Raw genomic sequence first — 18,849 nt, forward strand, 5'->3', positions numbered from 1 at the left:
TTGTTGACTCGTAAAGGGAAGGGCTGGGATTGATCATCCATACAATTTTACTTTGAATTAGATTCAGAAAAGAAAAAGACTTCATACTGGCCTACAGGCCCAGGAGATCCATATAATTTAAGAAATAGCGAAGGTCCAATGATTTAGGCTGCAACTTAACCTCGTACTGGTTTGGAGAGTGAAATGATTTGCCATTTTTAGTGGGATTAGGACAACTTAAAATGGAAAAGCAAAAAATTGTGGGATAGGGCCATAGGGGGAGTAACCTTGTGTGATCCACAGCCCATAGAACAAACACAAGCATAGAAATAGAGGTAATGAGAAATAATATACCATGGCATAGCCATGAAGATCACCGTAGATAGATATAATATCTTCACTAAGTCTATTAAGTTAAATAACTTTTGAAAGGAATCATTGAACTTAAATAGGCTTCATCCTTCAAGAAGTTGGATCAAAGAGTTAAAATGCATGGGAGAACATCACACATGATGATAAGAACATCATAGAGCTGAACAGGTCTGAATTCAATAAGAGCTGTACCTTGTTTTTAAAAGAATGCTAAAAAAAGAGTAAAAGGTACCCATGGGAAGCTCAATTACTGCAGTTGACTTAACATCATATCCATGTTTCTTGCATCTTTTGGTCAGGGCTTTCATTAGCTCCTCAAGATCTGATTGTATACAGTCTGCACGGACCTTTACATGCCATGAATGCCTCCATGTCAGAAAATTTTACTTAGATTCTCTAAACATTTGATATACTTGATCGGTTTAAATTTACCTGAAGAATACCATCTGCACTGCTCCCTTGTTCCATGTTAACAATGGCTTGATGCAACTCTGTCCTTCTCTCCTAAAAACAAAACAATTGCAAAAGTTAGTGAAACAAGGGGGCTGATGAGGGACTGTAACATAACATACTAGATGGTAACAAATGGCTTGTAGGCAAGAAGCTGTAGCCTTTGGTCAATTTATGGAAAGAATGGATAAAGGGATAACAGATTGAAACACAGAGATACGATTTTTAGGATGAAAATGAAGGAAAAAGGAAGAGAACTAAGACATCAGAAATGTGAAATCAAGCTTTAAAGTAAATAAGGATCTCCTCTCATCCTGGCAAAAGTTAGTTCCTTGACAAACACTCAGCCGTTAAGATGAGGAAGTCAAAATCAAGATATTTCAGGCCAGGAAAATTATTGGGAAGAAACCCACTGTGACACAAAGTTATGTTAAAACCAATACAACAGTTTTAAAGGGTTCTGAAAAGCTCAATTAGTCCAAATATCATTTTCAATGAAAGAAAAAGTAACCATTACCAGAATCTCACGAAATTTTGCCTCTTCAATTGTTAATTGGGAAGCTATTTCTGCAACTTGTTTGTATTTCTCCTCATATTTCTTCGCCAATATTTCAGCCTGCAATACAAATTGTTAGCTAGAAATTAATAAAATCACTTCCAAATAAATGAGAGAAATACTTCTTCAGATTTTTGAGAGTACCTCACGCTTATCTGCAATTGCCCTTTCCATGATTTCATTTAGTCTATTATCACATCTGCTTTTATACAGGACCTGAATGTAAGGAAGATGAAAGTAGCATAAGAATGATTGAATTAAGAAGTTCCAAGTTTCCCAGCTTTGACGTACAATTCAGCTCACAACTTATGGCTCTTGAATTAGGAAAAGAATTGAACACAACATTCAACCATTCAAACTAATGAGAACAATCTTAAATTATTAATACAGTGATGAAAAAGGAAATTATTTCCTAATGCTGAAGCAACCTAACAAGAAGCTTATGCATGACTTGAACTACTCATTCCAGTTCCTGAATAAGATCCACAATAAGGAGCTTTACTACAGGTTTAATCTTGCACCTGTACCCAGCCAGGATCAATTCAGCATTTGTTTAAACAAATTGAGATTTTTGTTTTTTTTTTGCACAATTGGTTTTCAGAAGACCAAAATCAAAGGAATGCACAATAGAAAGTACTCACAAGTTCCCGTATTTTTTTGCAGTAGAACTCAAGTTTTTCTTTGGAATTCAAAATCACCTTTTCTGTTCCATCAACCTGTTAAAGTTCAAAGAAACATGCTCCTTGTTGTCCTTCAGAAAGGAATATAAAACCATTAAAAAGTTAGGTTAGATAAAAAATACTTTAAAGAAATGAATAAAAAGTTGTCCTCAAACTCTCACCACACCAGAGGAAGAGTAGAGAACAAGCCAAATAAATGAGTAGATAGTATTACTGAATTAAAGCTTTATTTTACAAAAACATACCTTTTTTCCATCAGCCACTGCATCTTGGGCTGCTCCATTCACTGAATTCTGCTCACTCTTATCAAGTTGGGCAGCAAAGGAATCATCCAACACTGGTGCTCTTGACTTTTGTTGATTGGACATTGTAGTAGTATCAGCAGAAGCATTGGGGGGAATTAGATGTCTGAAACCAGTCAACAGAGCATTGGCTGGGCAACCATCCCTGGCTGCTGTCCAAAACATAGAGGCAAAATTGTCATTTATCAAGAGAAATCTTGGATAACAATGATGAAAGGAGAAAAATGAACAGATATTAGAAGCAATCCTAACTAATACCAGGATTAGGACCCCAAGCTGCATTTCTATATGAAACATTGGGTTGGCCTGTCATGGACAAGAGTGTCTCATCAAACATAACATTGGTAGGGAGTGCAGATGGAAGAGGACGGCCTTCCCTGTACCGCTCCATCAAATACAGAGCAAAGCAGAATTCTCTCAAAGAAAGCATACTATCACTATCCTGATCAGATAAGTCTCAAACCTGCTTTAACACCTCTGAAAAAGACAAAAGTAACAATGGTAAACATGTTTACCCAAATAATAAAGGTCTACAGCAGGACCAATCATGGAAAGGCTTCAAAGAAACATAGCATTGATGGAGCTTCTTCAGGAAGATACCAAACAATGTGCAAACCATGCTGAAAAAATTGTAATTGCTGTAAACACCCATTTTATCCGAGAATTTATCAGAAATAAAACAGGCTTTCGATAAAAAATTGGGTCTTAATGCAAAATTTTGGACCCAATGATTAAAAGCCCAAACAAATTTTTTGGATTTTAATTTTAATTTAATTTTTGTTTTTTGGTTTAATTTTTTTTTTGGTCAAAGAAAAAGTAGAAGAAAAAAAAAAGAAAAGAAAGAAAGAAAGAAATGTCAAAAAAAAAAAGCGGGAATTTGAAGATCTTAATTCTTGGAATCAAAAATCCAATTTTGTGGTTTAATGGTTGAAGATCTCAATTCTGAGAATCAAAGATTTGATTTTGTAGTTGAATCGATTATGGAAATACTTGGATCCCAATTTTCATGCAAAAATAAAAGATTACAAAATCATAGAAGAATCACAGATTCGGTGGAAATAATTTTTTTTCCCAAATTGAAAGGGATTGAATCCCTATTTAAAGACCCTTAATTTACAAAGGGGAAATTATTCAAAAAAAAATCCCAAGTGCCCACTAGCTAGCCGAGCCCTCTCCAAGCCTCTATGGTCAAACCCAATACCATCTCTTCCATCCTCACAATCCAATCCCGAAATCACCATCACGTGCCTCATTTTGTCTAAACCCTTGAACTATCAAGACTCAGGCATGCCGAGAACAAAATCCCTCTCCCCAACATCACCAGAAGATCTTATATAAGGTTTTTGAGTATTGTAAGAAGCACGTTGATGCCACCTCCACCAGAACGGACAAGAGCATCAACGATAAACTCAAGGCTTAGGATATTGATTTTGTCAAAGTGGTGAAATGTAAACAATCCAAAGAGGAGCTCAATATAACAACAAAGATAAGAAAGAGTCATTGGCAGTTTTGACAGAGAACCAAGACTAGAAAGAGAATTAAGAGAGAGTTAGTCTGTTAGGTGAGAACTCCATTTAAGAAATATGAAACTGAAGTAGCGGCATTAAAGCTTGAAGTGATGGAGGAATAGAAGTAATAAATGAAAAAATCTTCTTCCACCTTTGGTATACATCACGTGTTTTACTTTGGGATTAAAATTTGATTTCATACACTACAATCTACTATTTAAAAATATCTAAGTTAAACTTGAGACTTCTCTTTAAATTGGACAGATTCAATTGTGGCCTATTGCACCTAAACAAAAAAGATTGATAGCGATTTCTAAGTGTATGTCTAGCACAGATCTATACGTTATGATAGTTTGACGACTCCACAGGGAATAAAGAAAGTCAAACCAGTAAATGATTTCTTATTATCCAAGCCTACTTAATAAATTTAAGAAATTTTCTTCATAAGTTTTCATTTATTTATTTTTTTATCCTATTTGTCATTCACTTGCATGTGCATAACATGAACTTTATACATGAGTTCAGTCCCTTAGGAGAGAGTAAAATACTTATGCCTTTGTGAGATTTAATGTCTCCATATGGGCTAATGAAATACTCACACTCAAATTGAAACATTTTAGCTTATAGCTTATAATAGGAGAGGATTAGGGTGCTTTACCAGTCAGTGATGGACAATGATGTACGGAACAATTTGGAAGCCTTTTAGAAGTAACTCAAACTACATATAGTTAACCTTATGAGCTTAACCTATAGATAGAGCCATGTTTCCTTTACCCTTTAGAATTAATCCGAAATTTAGAGTCATGTTGTTGTATTGTATTGTATTGTATTCACTTTATTAATATATGTTTATTATTTTATATTGAGATAATTAACCAATTTCTTTGTTTGTTTTTCTTTTCTTGCATATTCATAAATATGTATACAGATTGCATATCATTCTTACCCTAAAGATATATTCAACAAAAGCTTTCATGGAACCCATGGAACCTCTAGTTTGTACCTCATTTGTGTTATTCAAGTGTGAGTCACCTAGCGATATGAAGATAGAGTCAGAAAAAAGGCAGCAAGAAGAAGGAAATTGTTTACCATCTGGCTATATCTTTGCCTTGCCTAAAGAAGTTTAATTGCTCCTTAAACAAAATGATTTGAAAGATCTGTCAAACATATAAAATAAAATGGTTCCTTCAAGGCAACAAGCTTTTTGTCAGAAGTTTGGGCATATTGCACATTTCTTGTCGGTGAAGGTTGAAAATTCACTCATTAAGGCAATGGTGCAGTTTTGGGATCCCTCACATCGTTATTTCATCTTCAATGAAGGTGATTTGATGCCAACCATAAGGGACTATTCGATTCTAGTGGATATGCATCTCTAATATCTAGATAGGGTTTATGTGAAGAAGCAAAAGCTAGGATATCGCAAAAAGTTGGCCCAAATTTTAAGAAAAGAAAAGGAGCTCATAAATTTACATGTTGAATAAAAATGAGGGTGTAAAGGTATTCAATGGGAATTTTTTCTAAATTTCATTGTCAAACATTTTGATGATGACCAAGAAATGAGAAATATATGGGATGGTAATCTTCCTCAAAGACTTAGACCATTTTGAGATAGAAGTGGTAGATTTGTTTAAGTAGATTGAAAGAAGATGCAATCCTTCACCGGTGATATTGGCAGAAACTATTAGATCATTGAATTATTGCAGACAGAATGATAGTGCATGCTTTCTAGGTTGCACACCATTACTGTGTCTATGGATGAAGAGCCATTTTGAATGCAAAAAGAGTACATTCTCCACACTCTATCTTTGCAATCAAAATCCAATCAAAAAGTTTTGTGAGAGCGAATGGCCAAAAGTGAAGTCCAAGAACTACTTGCTGCAAAAGCTCATAACTTGTCAGGTGAAATGGTTAGTCCCATGGATGAATTGAGAACCCATGCTGTATTAATGTGGAGATTAAATAGGGGTTTCACTTTTAGGCTTATAGGGGTCAACAAGCTATGCACCATTGATGGCAAGAAGACAATATGGAGCTGAACAATTTGTTCCAATGACACACAAGCTTAACCAATTTGACCACTTATGTAGGGAGCCTAAAACATTTGAGAAGATTAACTGCATGATTAAAGCTTGGAAAAAGCCCAAGATAGTGAGTCTTGGGTAATTTACTGACAAATTCACCCATGGATGTTTGGTATGAAGAAAGAGGGGTAAAAAGGCTATGTTTACTCCCAAAGATTTGCCAGCCAATGAACCAAGAGTTAGATGAGATACCCTTAGAGTTAGAATTTACAAGAAAAAAATTTGAAACTGAGAAAGACAAGATGAAGCAAGAGATTCAAAGGCTTCAAGAAGAAAAGAAGCTATAAAAATACAAAGCAAAAAAGCTAAAGGTGAAAGTCCACAAGATCTCCAAGGAACGTGATACATTAATTAATGATTTGGCTAAACTTCATCAACAACACAAAAAACTGGAAGTTGAGAGTAAAGCCTAAAAGGTTGTTAGAGAACAGGACAATGCCCTTAAGAAGTTGATGGAGTTATGTCAAGAACATAAGAGGCTACGTATCCAGGTGAAAGCCAAAGAGATAAATATCATTGATTTGATTTGTGAGATTGAAAAATTGAAAAGAGAATGTTCCCAGAAGAAAGATGATTATTTGAAGCCTAAAAGGAGAATGAAATACTTAGAGGGTATATTCAGACATTGAAGCAAAAATTGAATGAACAAGGGGATCACATCATGGCACTTACAAAAGTGCACAAGGAGCTAGCAAAAGAGAAAATTTGGGAAAGCAAAGGTGCATAGAGCATCTTGTAACCCAGATAAGCAAGACAGTGATTAAGGCAGAAGAAATGGTAGAATAAGTTGAGGCACTGAGAACATTGGTCACACCAATAAAGGAGCATGGGTAGCGTGTTGAACTTCATTAAAAAGGCCAAAGATCAGTATGAGTAGATTAAACGTTTTTACAAGTGAAGAATAATAGACTCAGTGTAAAACAGACTTTTGTGGAATAAATGAAAGTTCATTTTTGTTGAAAATCTTTAATGAGAAAATATTTTTCTTTCTTTCTTCATGCATTGCATTCATTCATCCATAGTTAATAATAAGTCCACTAATTTAAGATCATGGTACATAAGGTTGAAGGATAGCACCACCAATCATGGTACATAAGGTTCAAGGATAGCTACTCTAACTCAACACCAGTATAATACTTGAAATCAAGTCATGGAGCAAAAGAACATTAACCACCTTGAAAAAATAGAAAGGGCCCAAGAAGAGCTCAATGGATAGTTAAACAAAATCCTTGAAGCATTGGATAAGCTGAACAAATAGAAGGTAGTAGAATAAGATGCTGGCATTAAAGACCATCATTCGCAGGATATTATTGACCCTCTATATCCTCCTAGCTATAGCCTATGTTTGGCCCAGTCCATCCAAGGCATTTCACCACAACAATTCACATTACCTGCAAGGTATACATACTCAGGAATGTCATTTGTACCAAATCAAAGGAGCATTGAAGGATATACCAATCCTGTCTTCATTGAAAAAGCAATAGGACCAGTCTAAGTCCTCAATTTGGATTATCTAAAAGAAAAGTTGAAGCAAAAAGTGGTCAAATCTTTGGAGGACTTATAGATTGATCAAAAGAAGAACATTCTCTAAGAAAGATTACAAGTCGTGGAAAGAATTGATTTCTATGGTTTTGGGGATACAGTTAGGTTTTCTTTAGTTTTGAATGTTGTTATTCTTCTGAAATCCATGGTGCCAGAATTTGAAAAATACGATGGTATGAAACATCCAATCACACATGTTATATTGTATTGTCAAAAGATGGTAGCCTACATCAGTGATGAAAAGTTGATGATGCATGTGTTCCTAGACAGCCTTACTGGCTCAGCTATGAAATGGTACATCTAATTGGATAAAACCTGTATTCATTCTTGGAAGGAGCTTGTTAAGGCGTTCATTACTCAGTAGCAACATATCATACACTTGGCTTCTGATCACCTTTCTTTACAAAGTATGGAGAAAAAGGTAACAGAATCTTTCAAAGAATATGCCTAATGGTGGAGGGACATGGGTGCTCAAGTTCAACCACCTTTAATTGAGAAATAGGCTATAACACTGTTTGTTAGCACCTTAAAGGCACCTTATTATGGGAAGAAGATAGGAAATGCAACCAAAAATTTTGCTCATATGGTGATCTCTGAGGAGATTATTGAAAATGCCATCAAAAGTAGCAAGCTTGAAGAAGGAAAGACAAACAACACAAAAAAAAAAGGGATACCTAAATGAAAAGAAGCTGAAGCTTAAGCAGTGAGTTTTGAAGGACAACAGTTTAGAAGTTATACTCCATATCCATCACTTGTTCATCCAGCTTACTACCATGTAGTTAATAATATTGCAGAAGTCCCTTACCAACCTCTTTACCTAACCATAAATAATATCTCCCCATGTTCTTATCAATCAGCAATTCAAGCATCTGTATATGGGTCCAATCTTGTCACTAAGCCAATTTCAAAGCTTAATAATCATGTGAGTAGTTTAAGAAAATTTAGAGGCAACCAAAAGAAAGCTCGTATTGATCCTATCCCCATAACATCTACTGAGCTATTCTCAAAATTGGTTAAGAACAACCTGGTATCTCTAGTTCTTTTAGAACCGTTGAAGCCACCATATCCTAAATAATACAATGTTAATGCCACATGTGATTACCATAATGAAAATGTGTCATTCTATAAAAACATTACTTGCTTTCAAGTATAAGGTGTAAAGTTTGATCCGAGTAGACTCGGTGAGCTTCAACAAATCAGAGAAGCTGAATGTCAATAAAGGCCCTTTGCCTAATCACCCAGGGGCATAATTTTGGGAAGGATACGAAAAAACTGATTAGAACTGCTTGTCATTTTAGGATTTCTCTAGAAGAATGATATTTTTTATGTACTAGGATTTTATTTTATTTTTCATCATTTTAATAAAAGTGGCAAATATGATGCATTTTTTAGGACATTTCCTCTTTGTGTGAATCACCATTTTATGCTTTTCTTATATTAATTCCAATATTCCAAATAATAAATGTTCAGACAGTCATGACAACAATTCAAGATTCAATTTTGAAAACATCATTTATGTTAATATGATCGATAAATTGATATTGTTAATTTATTGGGATTTATGAATAACGAAAGACAAATTTGGCAAAGAATTTTGCTCATTGAAAGATGAAACTAATGTAGTATGTGATCATTGTTTTTGGACAATAGATGTTATTCATTAAGAGTATTCATATTTGAGATAAGAAATGGTTATCTTTCTTTTATCCTTCACACAAAGAGTAAAATTACCCTTTATTATCCCATTTGAGCTTGTTGAAACTTCTTTCAAAAAACCTTAACCAAGGATCAGCCCACTTTGGGGGCAAAGTTTAAGAAGCTTGTTTACGAAAAGAAAAGTAAAGATCCTTAGTGATTTCAGGGGCAAAGCCCTTTTTTGCACAATTCTCTCTTGAAAAATGATGAAAAGTGCAAAAAAAAAAAAGGAACAAAAAGCAAAAAAAAAAAAAAAGGAATGACAAAGAGCAAAAAGGGAAAAAAAGAAAAAATTGATGAGGCAAAATGTCAAAGTGTTCTACATGAAAAAAATAATCATTGATTTGATTACCCTTCAAATACAATTTGGACAGGTTTTATCTATTTCTTTCATAACCTCTCACCCTAGCCTACGTTATGTCTTTTAAAAGTCCATTTTGATTGAATATGAATACTCGAATTGGAGAATCTTGAGTTGAACTAAGGCAGGTTAGCAATTTGATTGTTTGGGGATTTTGGTGTCATTGATGGATCAAGGGGAAAAGAAAAAGATGCAGAGGATATGTGCAAGGAAAAAATAAATGCAAAAAAAAAAAAGGAGGAAAAAGGAAAACTTAAACTAAAAATCCGAAAGGGTAATTTAAGTAAAAAATGGAGACTTGGGAAAATAGCTTCATTTGAGAATCCTAGAGATATAGATAATGTTTGGCTCAAAGATTGAGAATATCAATGGAATATGTTTTTGAGAAAGAATTCTACGTTGGAGTTAAAAATTGTTTGAACAGTCATTATACAGGATGTTGATATCCCATTTAAACAATTAAAACATTGTACTTTTGTTCATCTTTGATTTGTTTGACAAGGATTCCTTTCGATAATGAATACCCAATTTTTTTGTTCTTTACCAAATGTGCATCTTTGGAATGAATTGAGAAAATGTATCATATTTGTTATAAATTAGAATGATGATAAATAAGTGAATGACAATGTCCATAAAAGATTTTTTCCATTCTTTTGAAAACAATCAAAGATGACATGATTGACAGATGCCTGAGAAAATGATTTGAAAAAAGCAAATGAGATGACCCAATGATGAATGCAATGATGGATTGATCAATATAAGTTGTGAGTTGTGACCAGATGAAGAAAATAAGATGGATCAATTGATGGAATTTGTTCTGAGATCATTAATGCTGAGAAGCTAAGAAGGAATATATGAAATGGTGGAGTCTTGAGAACCTTATTACCATAATTGGAATTTCATGGCATTGATACTGTGCATTTGCATTAGTATAATATTTAAATTCTTGCATTTGCATCTTGGTGAGGGCATGCATTTGCACCCTGTAGCAAATATTTGAATAATCTACATTATTGTTTAAGACATCATTTGCATTATTTAATGACAATATGGATTTGTTGCATTCGCATTATCATCTATCACATACAAAATTTTGACTTTCGTAATAAATTTTGAACTTGTGATTCCTTGGACAAAGAGAACATTTTTTGAATTTTAAAATTGTGACGCCTCTATTTTAGAGGAGTTGTTTCTCGAAAACCTCCAAACACGATCTATAAAACCTCCGAACATGATCTTTGAAACTTACGATTGTTATTTTCAAAATTGTTTGATCTCATATTTCAATTTAGGCTCAAACCTAGTTATTTTCGACCTCAGCTCAGTCCAGGTCATTTATTTTTCTAACTTGCGGTTCAGTCCCAATCACTTATTTTTTACCTCGGTTCAATCCAGGTCATTTATTTTTCTAACTTGCAATTCAGTCCCCGCCACTCATTTTCGACCTCTATTCAGTCCAAGTCATTAATATTTCTGACTTGCGGTTCACTCTTGGTCACTTAATTTCGGCCTCGATTCAGTCCAGGTCATTTATTTTTTTGACTTACGGTTCAATCTCGATCACTCGTTTTTTACCTCGATTTAGTCCAGTTCATTTATTTTTTTGACTTGCAGTTTAGTCCAGATCATTTATTTTTCTAACTTGCGGTTCAATCCCCGTCACCTTTATTTTTTGGCATAGTTTGATCACCTTTGATTTCGATTTTGGTTCAATCCGGTCATTTTCGCATTCGAATTCAACTAGGACCAAGTCATCTTATTTTTTGACTTCAAGTAAAGCCAAGTCATTTCATTTTTTTAACTTTTGACTCTGTCCAAGTCATTTAACTTTGAACTTCAACTCGGTCTAAGTAATTTTATTTTCAAACCAGATGTAATGGTATCTATGTCTTTGCGCAATTCTTGTTTCGCAAAAAATGCATAAAGAGTAGCAACTGTAGACACCCCATTTTGTCCGAAAATTTATTGGAATTAAACCGAACCTTCGATCGCAAATTGGGCCTTAACGCAAAATTTTGGACCTAATGATTAAAAGCCCAAACAAATTTTTTAGGTTTTAATTTTATTTTTGTTTTTGTTTTTGGTTAAATTTTGTCTTTGGTCAAAGGATAAGTAGGAAAAAAGAAAAGGAAAAGAAAGAGAGAAATGTCAAAAATAAAAAAAAAAATGTGGGAATTTGAAGATCTCAATTCTAGGAATCAAAGATTCGATTTTGTGGTTTAATTGATTATGAAAATACTTGGATCCCAATTTTCATACAAAAAGGAAATATTAAAAAATCACAAAAGAATCATAGGTGGAATTAATTTTTTTCCCAAATTGAAAGGGATTGGATCACTATTTAAAGACCCTCATCTTATAAAGGGGAAATTATTCACAAAATCCTAAGTGCCCACTAGCCAGCGGAGCCTTCACTAGGCTCTATGGTTGAACCTAATACCATCTCTTCCATCCCTACAATCCAATCCCAAAACCATTATCACCTAACTTATTTTGTCCAAACCCTTGAACTATCAAGAATTAGGCTTGCCGACAATGAGATCCCTCTACCCAACGTCACCAGCAAGATCTTATCTAAGATTTTCGAGTATTGCAAGAAGCACATTGATGCCACCTTCACCAGCAAGGACAAGAACACTGACGATAAACTCAAGGCTTGGGATATTGACTTTGGCAAAGTGGTGAAATGCAAATAATCCAGAGAGAAGCTCAATACAACAACAAAGATAAAAAAGAGTCCTTAACGGTTTTGATAGAGAACCAAGACTGGAAAGAGAATTAAGAGGGAGTTAGTTTGTTAGGTGAGAACTACATTTGAGAAATACAAAACTGAAGCAAGAGCATTAAAGCTTGAAATGATGGAGGAACAAAACTAATAAATGAAAAATTCTTCTTCCACCAATTTGGTATACATCAAGTGTTTTACTTTTGGATTTTATAATTCCTTTTTATAATCATGATGCTTTATTATTTTTTTTTCCATTTTTATTTTCTAGGATGCTAAATGGATTTTTTTTTATTTTTAGTTTGATCCACATTTATTTGCTTTTTTTAATATGAACCTTCTATTTATCTTTTTTTTTTTTTTTATTGATCTTACCGAATGATCAGAAGATTTAAAATTTTATTTTATTATAAATTCTATTGAAAATATTGGAGAATGGCATAATAGCTTTTTTTCCTTTTGATAGAATAAAATTTTTCAATCTTACCAAACTATTGAAGGATTTAAATCTTGAATTAACTCTTACCAAACTATTGCAAAACTTAATGAATTTTTTGTGAAAAAATTAATAATAATACATTTTTCAATCCTATCAAATTATTTAAGGATCTAAATCTTAAATTAATTGTTACCAAACTATTAAAAGATTTAATTAGTTTTCTTAAATTTAATTTTATGAATGGTTTTTAAAATAAAATCTCACTAAACTATTGGGGGATATGCATCAAAGTTAAATCTTACCAAACTATTAGGGGATGTGCATCAAAGTTAAATATTATCAAACTATTATTGGAAGATTTTATTGATTATTTTTTAAATATTATATATTAATAAATCCAACAACGGAACCTCTTCAGAGTGAAACACTAATCTTCATGAATACTCTTGAGATGAAAAAATTATCTTAAATTGCTACAAAACTATTGAACTAGTTTTAAGATTAATTTCCAATAATTAAATTATTTGATAAATTTATAACAATATCTTAATGCTTGGATAATTTGAAATCAAACTGGTCTCATCCTTTGGATGGGTACTGTGAAGGTGATATAACCTTCCTATGCATAATTGTACTTTCGAACTTAAAATTTGGTATCGTGAACTAGAATCTACTATTTAAATATATCTGAGTTAAACTTGGGACTTCTATTTAAATGAGACAAATTCAGTTAAGTAGCCAATCGCGCTTAAATAAAAAAAATTGGTGACAACTCCTAAGTCTATATCTAGCGGTATGTCTACGAATCTATATGTTATGACAATTGCAACAAGGTTTTATCGAAAGATACCATCTAAAAAAATATAAAAGCATCACTACTTTGTCACCCTACCAGCAAAAAGAAAACTACAGTACCAACCTTCATATTCAAAAAATTCAACACCATAATAACTAGTTAATTAGTAAACAATAGATTTCATAGCTTTTTGTAAATAAAAGACTCCAGTTCACTATCCAAAACCTACCAGAATAAAATCTTAATAATCAGCATAATTAAAAATAATATAAATATTTACAATAAAATTTTGTAAAAAAAAGAAAGGGAGAACAAAAGACATCTAACCATAAGCACAATATATGTTTTGGCATCTTCACTGAGATTGAAGCTCCTAACAATACTTCTAATGCACAAGAAACCACCATATGCATTTCACAAACTAAACAGATGTACCATCCAGGTCATGCATCATACCGTATATGATAAAGTGATTTGAATGATGACAATATATCAAAGAACCATACCTCTGGGTAGCCTCCTACTCAAAAACAGATTACTTGCCTGCTCACCAGTTATTTTCCCATCTCTGTCAGTGTCCATTTACATGAACACTTTGGTATATTTCTGAACATCAGATGGTTTCATTTTTGGCCATTGAAGCTGGGAACTGTTTGAAGCAGCATTCATAGCTCCCACAGAAATCCCGGATGACATAATAGAGGAGGAACTTGGGGACAAAACCTGTTGGCCAGGGATTAAAGAAGAGTATGCCCTTTGACTTGAAAAAGCACTTTGCAATGGGTCAAGTGAGTTGGACTTAACTATGGGTTGGGCCCCAGTTGAAATTGATGTAACTGCTAATGAGGCAGGTGCACTGCTGGGAGAAAAAGTTTGTGTAGATAATTCTTGTTTTGGCGCAGACAAGGTTGTAGAAAATGCATTACCTCCAAATGCTGAGCCAGAAGCAAACCCATTTCCAGAAACAACTAATGCTTTAGATTCATTAGCAGTAGGTTGGGAAAACATTGGAAATGCAGTTTGTGGCTTTGATGTAGCCGAAGGTGTTGATGGATTGACCCCTCGTGGCCCAGTTGAAGCTCCATCAATCCTTCCAGCAAGCCAATCGCTTGACATGCTTTGATTTGTGAAACTGGGTCCAATAGCACCAGTGGGCATGGTTTGAAGAGGATGGGCAGTGGAACTAGCAGGCATAGCTTGAGTTTGACTAACAACACTACCTTCGGTAGAAAACTCTGGAGCAGCAATACCTTGTGGAAGACGGGGTGCAGTAACAGCTAGCATGGTGTGTGGGGGTCTCATTGGTGGATTTTGTTGAGAAGAAAAATACTGAGCTCCCGGTCCTCTGAACCCAAGATTTGGAGAGGCTGTTGGCACAGCTGCACCCATCTGGGGAGCAGATGTGGCAAGAAAATTAATTTGTGGTGCAGGAATTTTTGCTGCAGCAGGACCATATAATGCTGCTTTGACAATTTCTGGTGTTAATTCACGCCTTTGTGCTACAGTCACAAACTTGAGAGCTTTAATAAATTCTTGCTTACTAAGGAAGTCACTATGGCTCTGATCGACATGCATCCATATCTGCAGTCATAGGATAATTTGGTAAGAATGAACCCCGTAACATCAAATGCCTTGATCAACTAAGTGCACACACACACTAAGAAAAAGATGTACAAATGAACTAAGTATCCAACAAGACATACCTCCCAATGGGTACCCAATGACGTAAGAAAACTACATATAATCAACCAATACGCAAAGCCACTTAATAACTTTTGCTCTAGGAAAAACCTGTGTCTTAATGTAGTGTCATATTACCATATATTGTCATCATTCAAATCACTTTATCATATATGACAATGTTGAGTGGTCAGTTTAAAGGATGCAATTGATCGATTTATGATTTTGAAAATCATGAATCGAAGCAATTGAAAATTTTGAAAATTACCCAACATGATAATTTTTTTACAAAATGTATTGTTCCATTTTATAAATAAATCGATTTTTTTTAAATAAATCAATTCATTTTACAAGTTACTCTTTTCCTATTTAAAATCTAAAAAGAATAATAAAAAAAAAAAACCTAAAACAATTGGTCGATTTATTTTTATTTTTACTTATTTAATCAATTAATTCCATTTTCTTTAAATTGACTTATAATCAAATTAATCGAAACACACCGATTACTCACCTCTATCGGTTTATTCTTAGAAAGCCTATAGTTGAAGTTAATGGCAACCGCATTGCAAAGGCCACCGCTTTTACACTCACGATTCTGCTGTTGGTTACAACGACTCTCCATTTCTTGAAATCGATAACTAATTCTCATTTTATACACAATATAACAGCAATGTATATGAAAGAACTACATTGATGCATTTGTGTATTTATTTTTGGGTAGAAATTAAATTTTGCATTTTACTTTTGTTATTCCTATGTTTTGGAGGTAGATGGAGAAAAAGTATTGTTAAAAATTAGTTAGGAAATAGGTTTTCTTATATATGATGCACTAACACACCCAAAATTGCTTTTATATTTTATGCATTTTAGATAAAATTATGAAATAAAACAATTATTTTATCTATACTATTATGTTAAAATTAAAGTTATTGCATTGAATATATGTTGCGAGTTAATTATATATTAATTTAATTAATAAATTTATTTAAACATAAATTATAATTACAACAATAAAATGCAGGCAATGATATTTATAATTTTTTTATTTACTTATCGATCAGTCCAATTAAGGAGATTTTAACATTGAAATACCTGATTTTGGAATTGAACAAGTATTAAAAAAAAAAAAAAAAAAAGGTTTGCCCATGCTATTCCCCACCCAAAATCTATCGAATATCAATCATTTATATCCAGGCCCTGAAATGAATCATACAAGTAAATGGATTGGACTCGGATTGAGGGGGAACGGCCCATTAAATCTCAATCATTTATATCAGGATCGTGGGGCAGGAATTTGCCTATTTAGCCCAATAAACAATCCACGCTGGCATACACGTCAATAAAAAGGAAAAGGGGTAAAGAGAACCACCGTCTGTAGTGAGAGAGAAGAAGCACAAAGGAAACACAAAGGGAGAGAGAGAGAGAGAGAGGTGAATCTCGAAGGAACAAGCTTAGGAGTCACGCAGCCCATAATATAAAAGTGCACAGATCGATGACGTGGCATGAAATTTCCAAATCCCGCCTAAACCCTCCAATTTTCATTTCGTGCGCAATTGAATTTCAATTTGCCCCAACTTAATATCTCCCCCTTTCGGCATCTCAAATCTTACACATCTCTCTCGCTCCCCTTCCTATTTTCCCTTTCTCTCTCTCAACCCTAGCCCTAGCTCGGCGACCAGGTATTTCCGTTCGATTTCCATCGCTTTTCCGCGAATTTTCATGTTTTTCTATCAATTTCTTATTTATTTTTCACTGATCTGCGATTTCAGTTGCAGGATTCAACATGAAGGGAGGTAAATCCAAGTCGGATGCTAAGAGCTCCAAGTAAGCTTTTCTCCTATTTTCTCTTCCTTTTTCTTTTGCTTCTTCAGGTCACGTGTTATGAGATCTCAGATCCAAATGAGGATTTACGTTTCCTGTTATTTGATTTTATTTTGTGATTCATTGATAGGCTTTCCGTGAATAAGAAACCAACTACGAAAGGTGGAAGGAAATCAACGAAGGCAGCTAAGGATCCAAACAAGCCAAAGAGGCCTGCCAGTGCCTTCTTCGTTTTCATGTAATCATTCGCGAATCTCTCCTGTATTTGTCGGTTTTCTTTAATTTTTTGGTTTGCTCCGTGGAAAACTCTGGCGTTTATATTCTTCGTAAAAACCACAATTGAAGAGGTGAATTGAACGATTCTTCTTATGGTCAAAGAAAAATTCATCTTCGAGGAATGATTTTGATGATTTACTTTCATATTTCATCTAATTCGTTAATGCTGATTTCGTGGTTTAAGGGAGGAGTTCCGTGAGCAGTACAAGAAGGATCACCCTAAAAACAAATCCGTTGCTGCTGTACGTATGATCAATAACTTTTGTTGTTTGTTGACAGGTTCCTTTAGTTTAATTTAATTTTGTTCTTTTTATATATTTTTTGGGGTTAAATTCAGGTTGGCAAAGCTGGTGGAGATAAATGGAAGAGCATGTCTGAAACTGTAAGTGTTTTGCTATTTTCAATTTTAAGAATCCTTTAAAAATATATGCAAATATGTCTTCTGATTAATTTCAAAATAAATGAATTTAGGAAAAACGACCTTATGTTGAAAAGGCAGAGAAGCGAAAGGCTGAGTATGAAAAGAACATGAAAGCCTACAATAAGAGACAGGTAATTTACTTTATTTTTTAAAATTAATCATTTGTTAAATTCTTTATTTAATAAGCAAAAAGTTTCTGTTTGGTTTGTCAATAGGTTATGAGCTTTTTTGATTAATTTCAGGCTGAGGGTCCCAAAGATGATGATATGGAGTCTGAGAAGTCTGTGTCTGAGGTGAATGATGATGATGACGGCGACGATGAAGAAGGCAGCGGAGAGGTGAGTTGAAGTTTGTTTCAGTTTTGTGTTGTTACTGATCTTGTGGGTTAGTTTTGACCTTATTGAATGGGTTTTCTCCCTTTTTTTTTTTTTTTAATGCAGGAAGATGATGATGAGTAGGAAGATCCAGGGAAGATAGAATAATCAACTTAGGCTGTCATAGTGTTTGATCATCTTATGTTAATGCTTTTGATGTTTACATGTTATTCTTTTAGATGCACAAGTCATCTAAAGGGAAAATGTACCTCTGATTCCTGTTGGTTTCTTTTGACCTTCAGAAATTAATAGTTTAGATGGGAGCTTTGTTGTTATATGTACTTTTCATTTGAAGTTGAATGGCTTAGGTAAATCCTTTGAAGTGAATATAGTCCTCTTCTATAACTTGTTATCCTAATATGCACGTTGTTGTACTTTTGCTGTTTGCTGCAATGCTTCTCAGCTTCCAGTTTATGCATTGTTGTGACGTATATGCTTTGAAAAATTCCTTAGATGTAATTCGTTCTGTTAGTGCTTTTGATGGCTGTTTACTTTGGTGTCTCGATTTAATAGTCATTTTGTTTGTAAGTCTAGTTGTTGATTACTAGTTTTCACGATGGCTAGAGGTTTATGACTGTTCACTTTTTATTGGTTTAGGTGATTAATGAATTTTTTTTTTTTTGGGAGGGGTTATAATTCTGAAATGTGTTTTTGACAATTTATTTGTTTATCTTTATGTTTTATGATTGACGGTTTAGGTGATTATGTTGAATTTTTTATATTTGGATTAGAATTTGTTCGTAAGTCCCAAGTTATACTTGGTTAAAAAGATGATATATAAAAGAAGAATT

General features: G+C 33.8%; 1 protein-coding gene and 1 pseudogene across 3 annotated transcripts; one reads left to right on the forward strand and one right to left on the reverse strand.

The window, feature by feature from the left end:
- Window positions 1-472: 472 nt before the first annotated feature.
- On the reverse strand, window positions 473-15,272 carry LOC111315235 (uncharacterized; annotated as a pseudogene). Its single transcript, XR_016330580.1, has 8 exons — window positions 13,993-15,272; window positions 2,598-2,816; window positions 2,283-2,491; window positions 1,999-2,073; window positions 1,502-1,573; window positions 1,319-1,417; window positions 784-855; window positions 473-698 (listed from the first exon to the last, which is right to left on the reverse strand). The product of XR_016330580.1 is annotated as an uncharacterized LOC111315235 (transcript).
- Window positions 15,273-16,774: 1,502 nt separating this feature from the next.
- On the forward strand, window positions 16,775-18,385 carry LOC111315237 (high mobility group B protein 2-like). 2 transcript variants are annotated; one of them, XM_022916821.2, is made up of 8 exons: window positions 16,775-16,845; window positions 16,936-16,990; window positions 17,118-17,225; window positions 17,448-17,505; window positions 17,601-17,645; window positions 17,735-17,815; window positions 17,927-18,022; window positions 18,125-18,385. In XM_022916821.2, exons 2-8 carry the CDS (start codon window positions 16,950-16,952, stop codon window positions 18,140-18,142), a joined length of 447 nt encoding a protein of 148 aa, XP_022772556.1. In that variant the 5' UTR covers window positions 16,775-16,845; window positions 16,936-16,949; the 3' UTR covers window positions 18,143-18,385. The 2 variants fall into 2 exon arrangements, with proteins under 2 accessions (XP_022772556.1, XP_022772557.1); XM_022916822.2 differs by having other exon boundaries at window positions 16,942-16,990.
- Window positions 18,386-18,849: the final 464 nt, after the last annotated feature.

The sequence above is a fragment of the Durio zibethinus genome, chromosome 20 (genome assembly GCF_047325235.1).
Source record: "Durio zibethinus cultivar Kanyao isolate XHJ-2024 chromosome 20, ASM4732523v1, whole genome shotgun sequence".
NCBI lineage: Eukaryota > Viridiplantae > Streptophyta > Magnoliopsida > Malvales > Malvaceae > Durio > Durio zibethinus.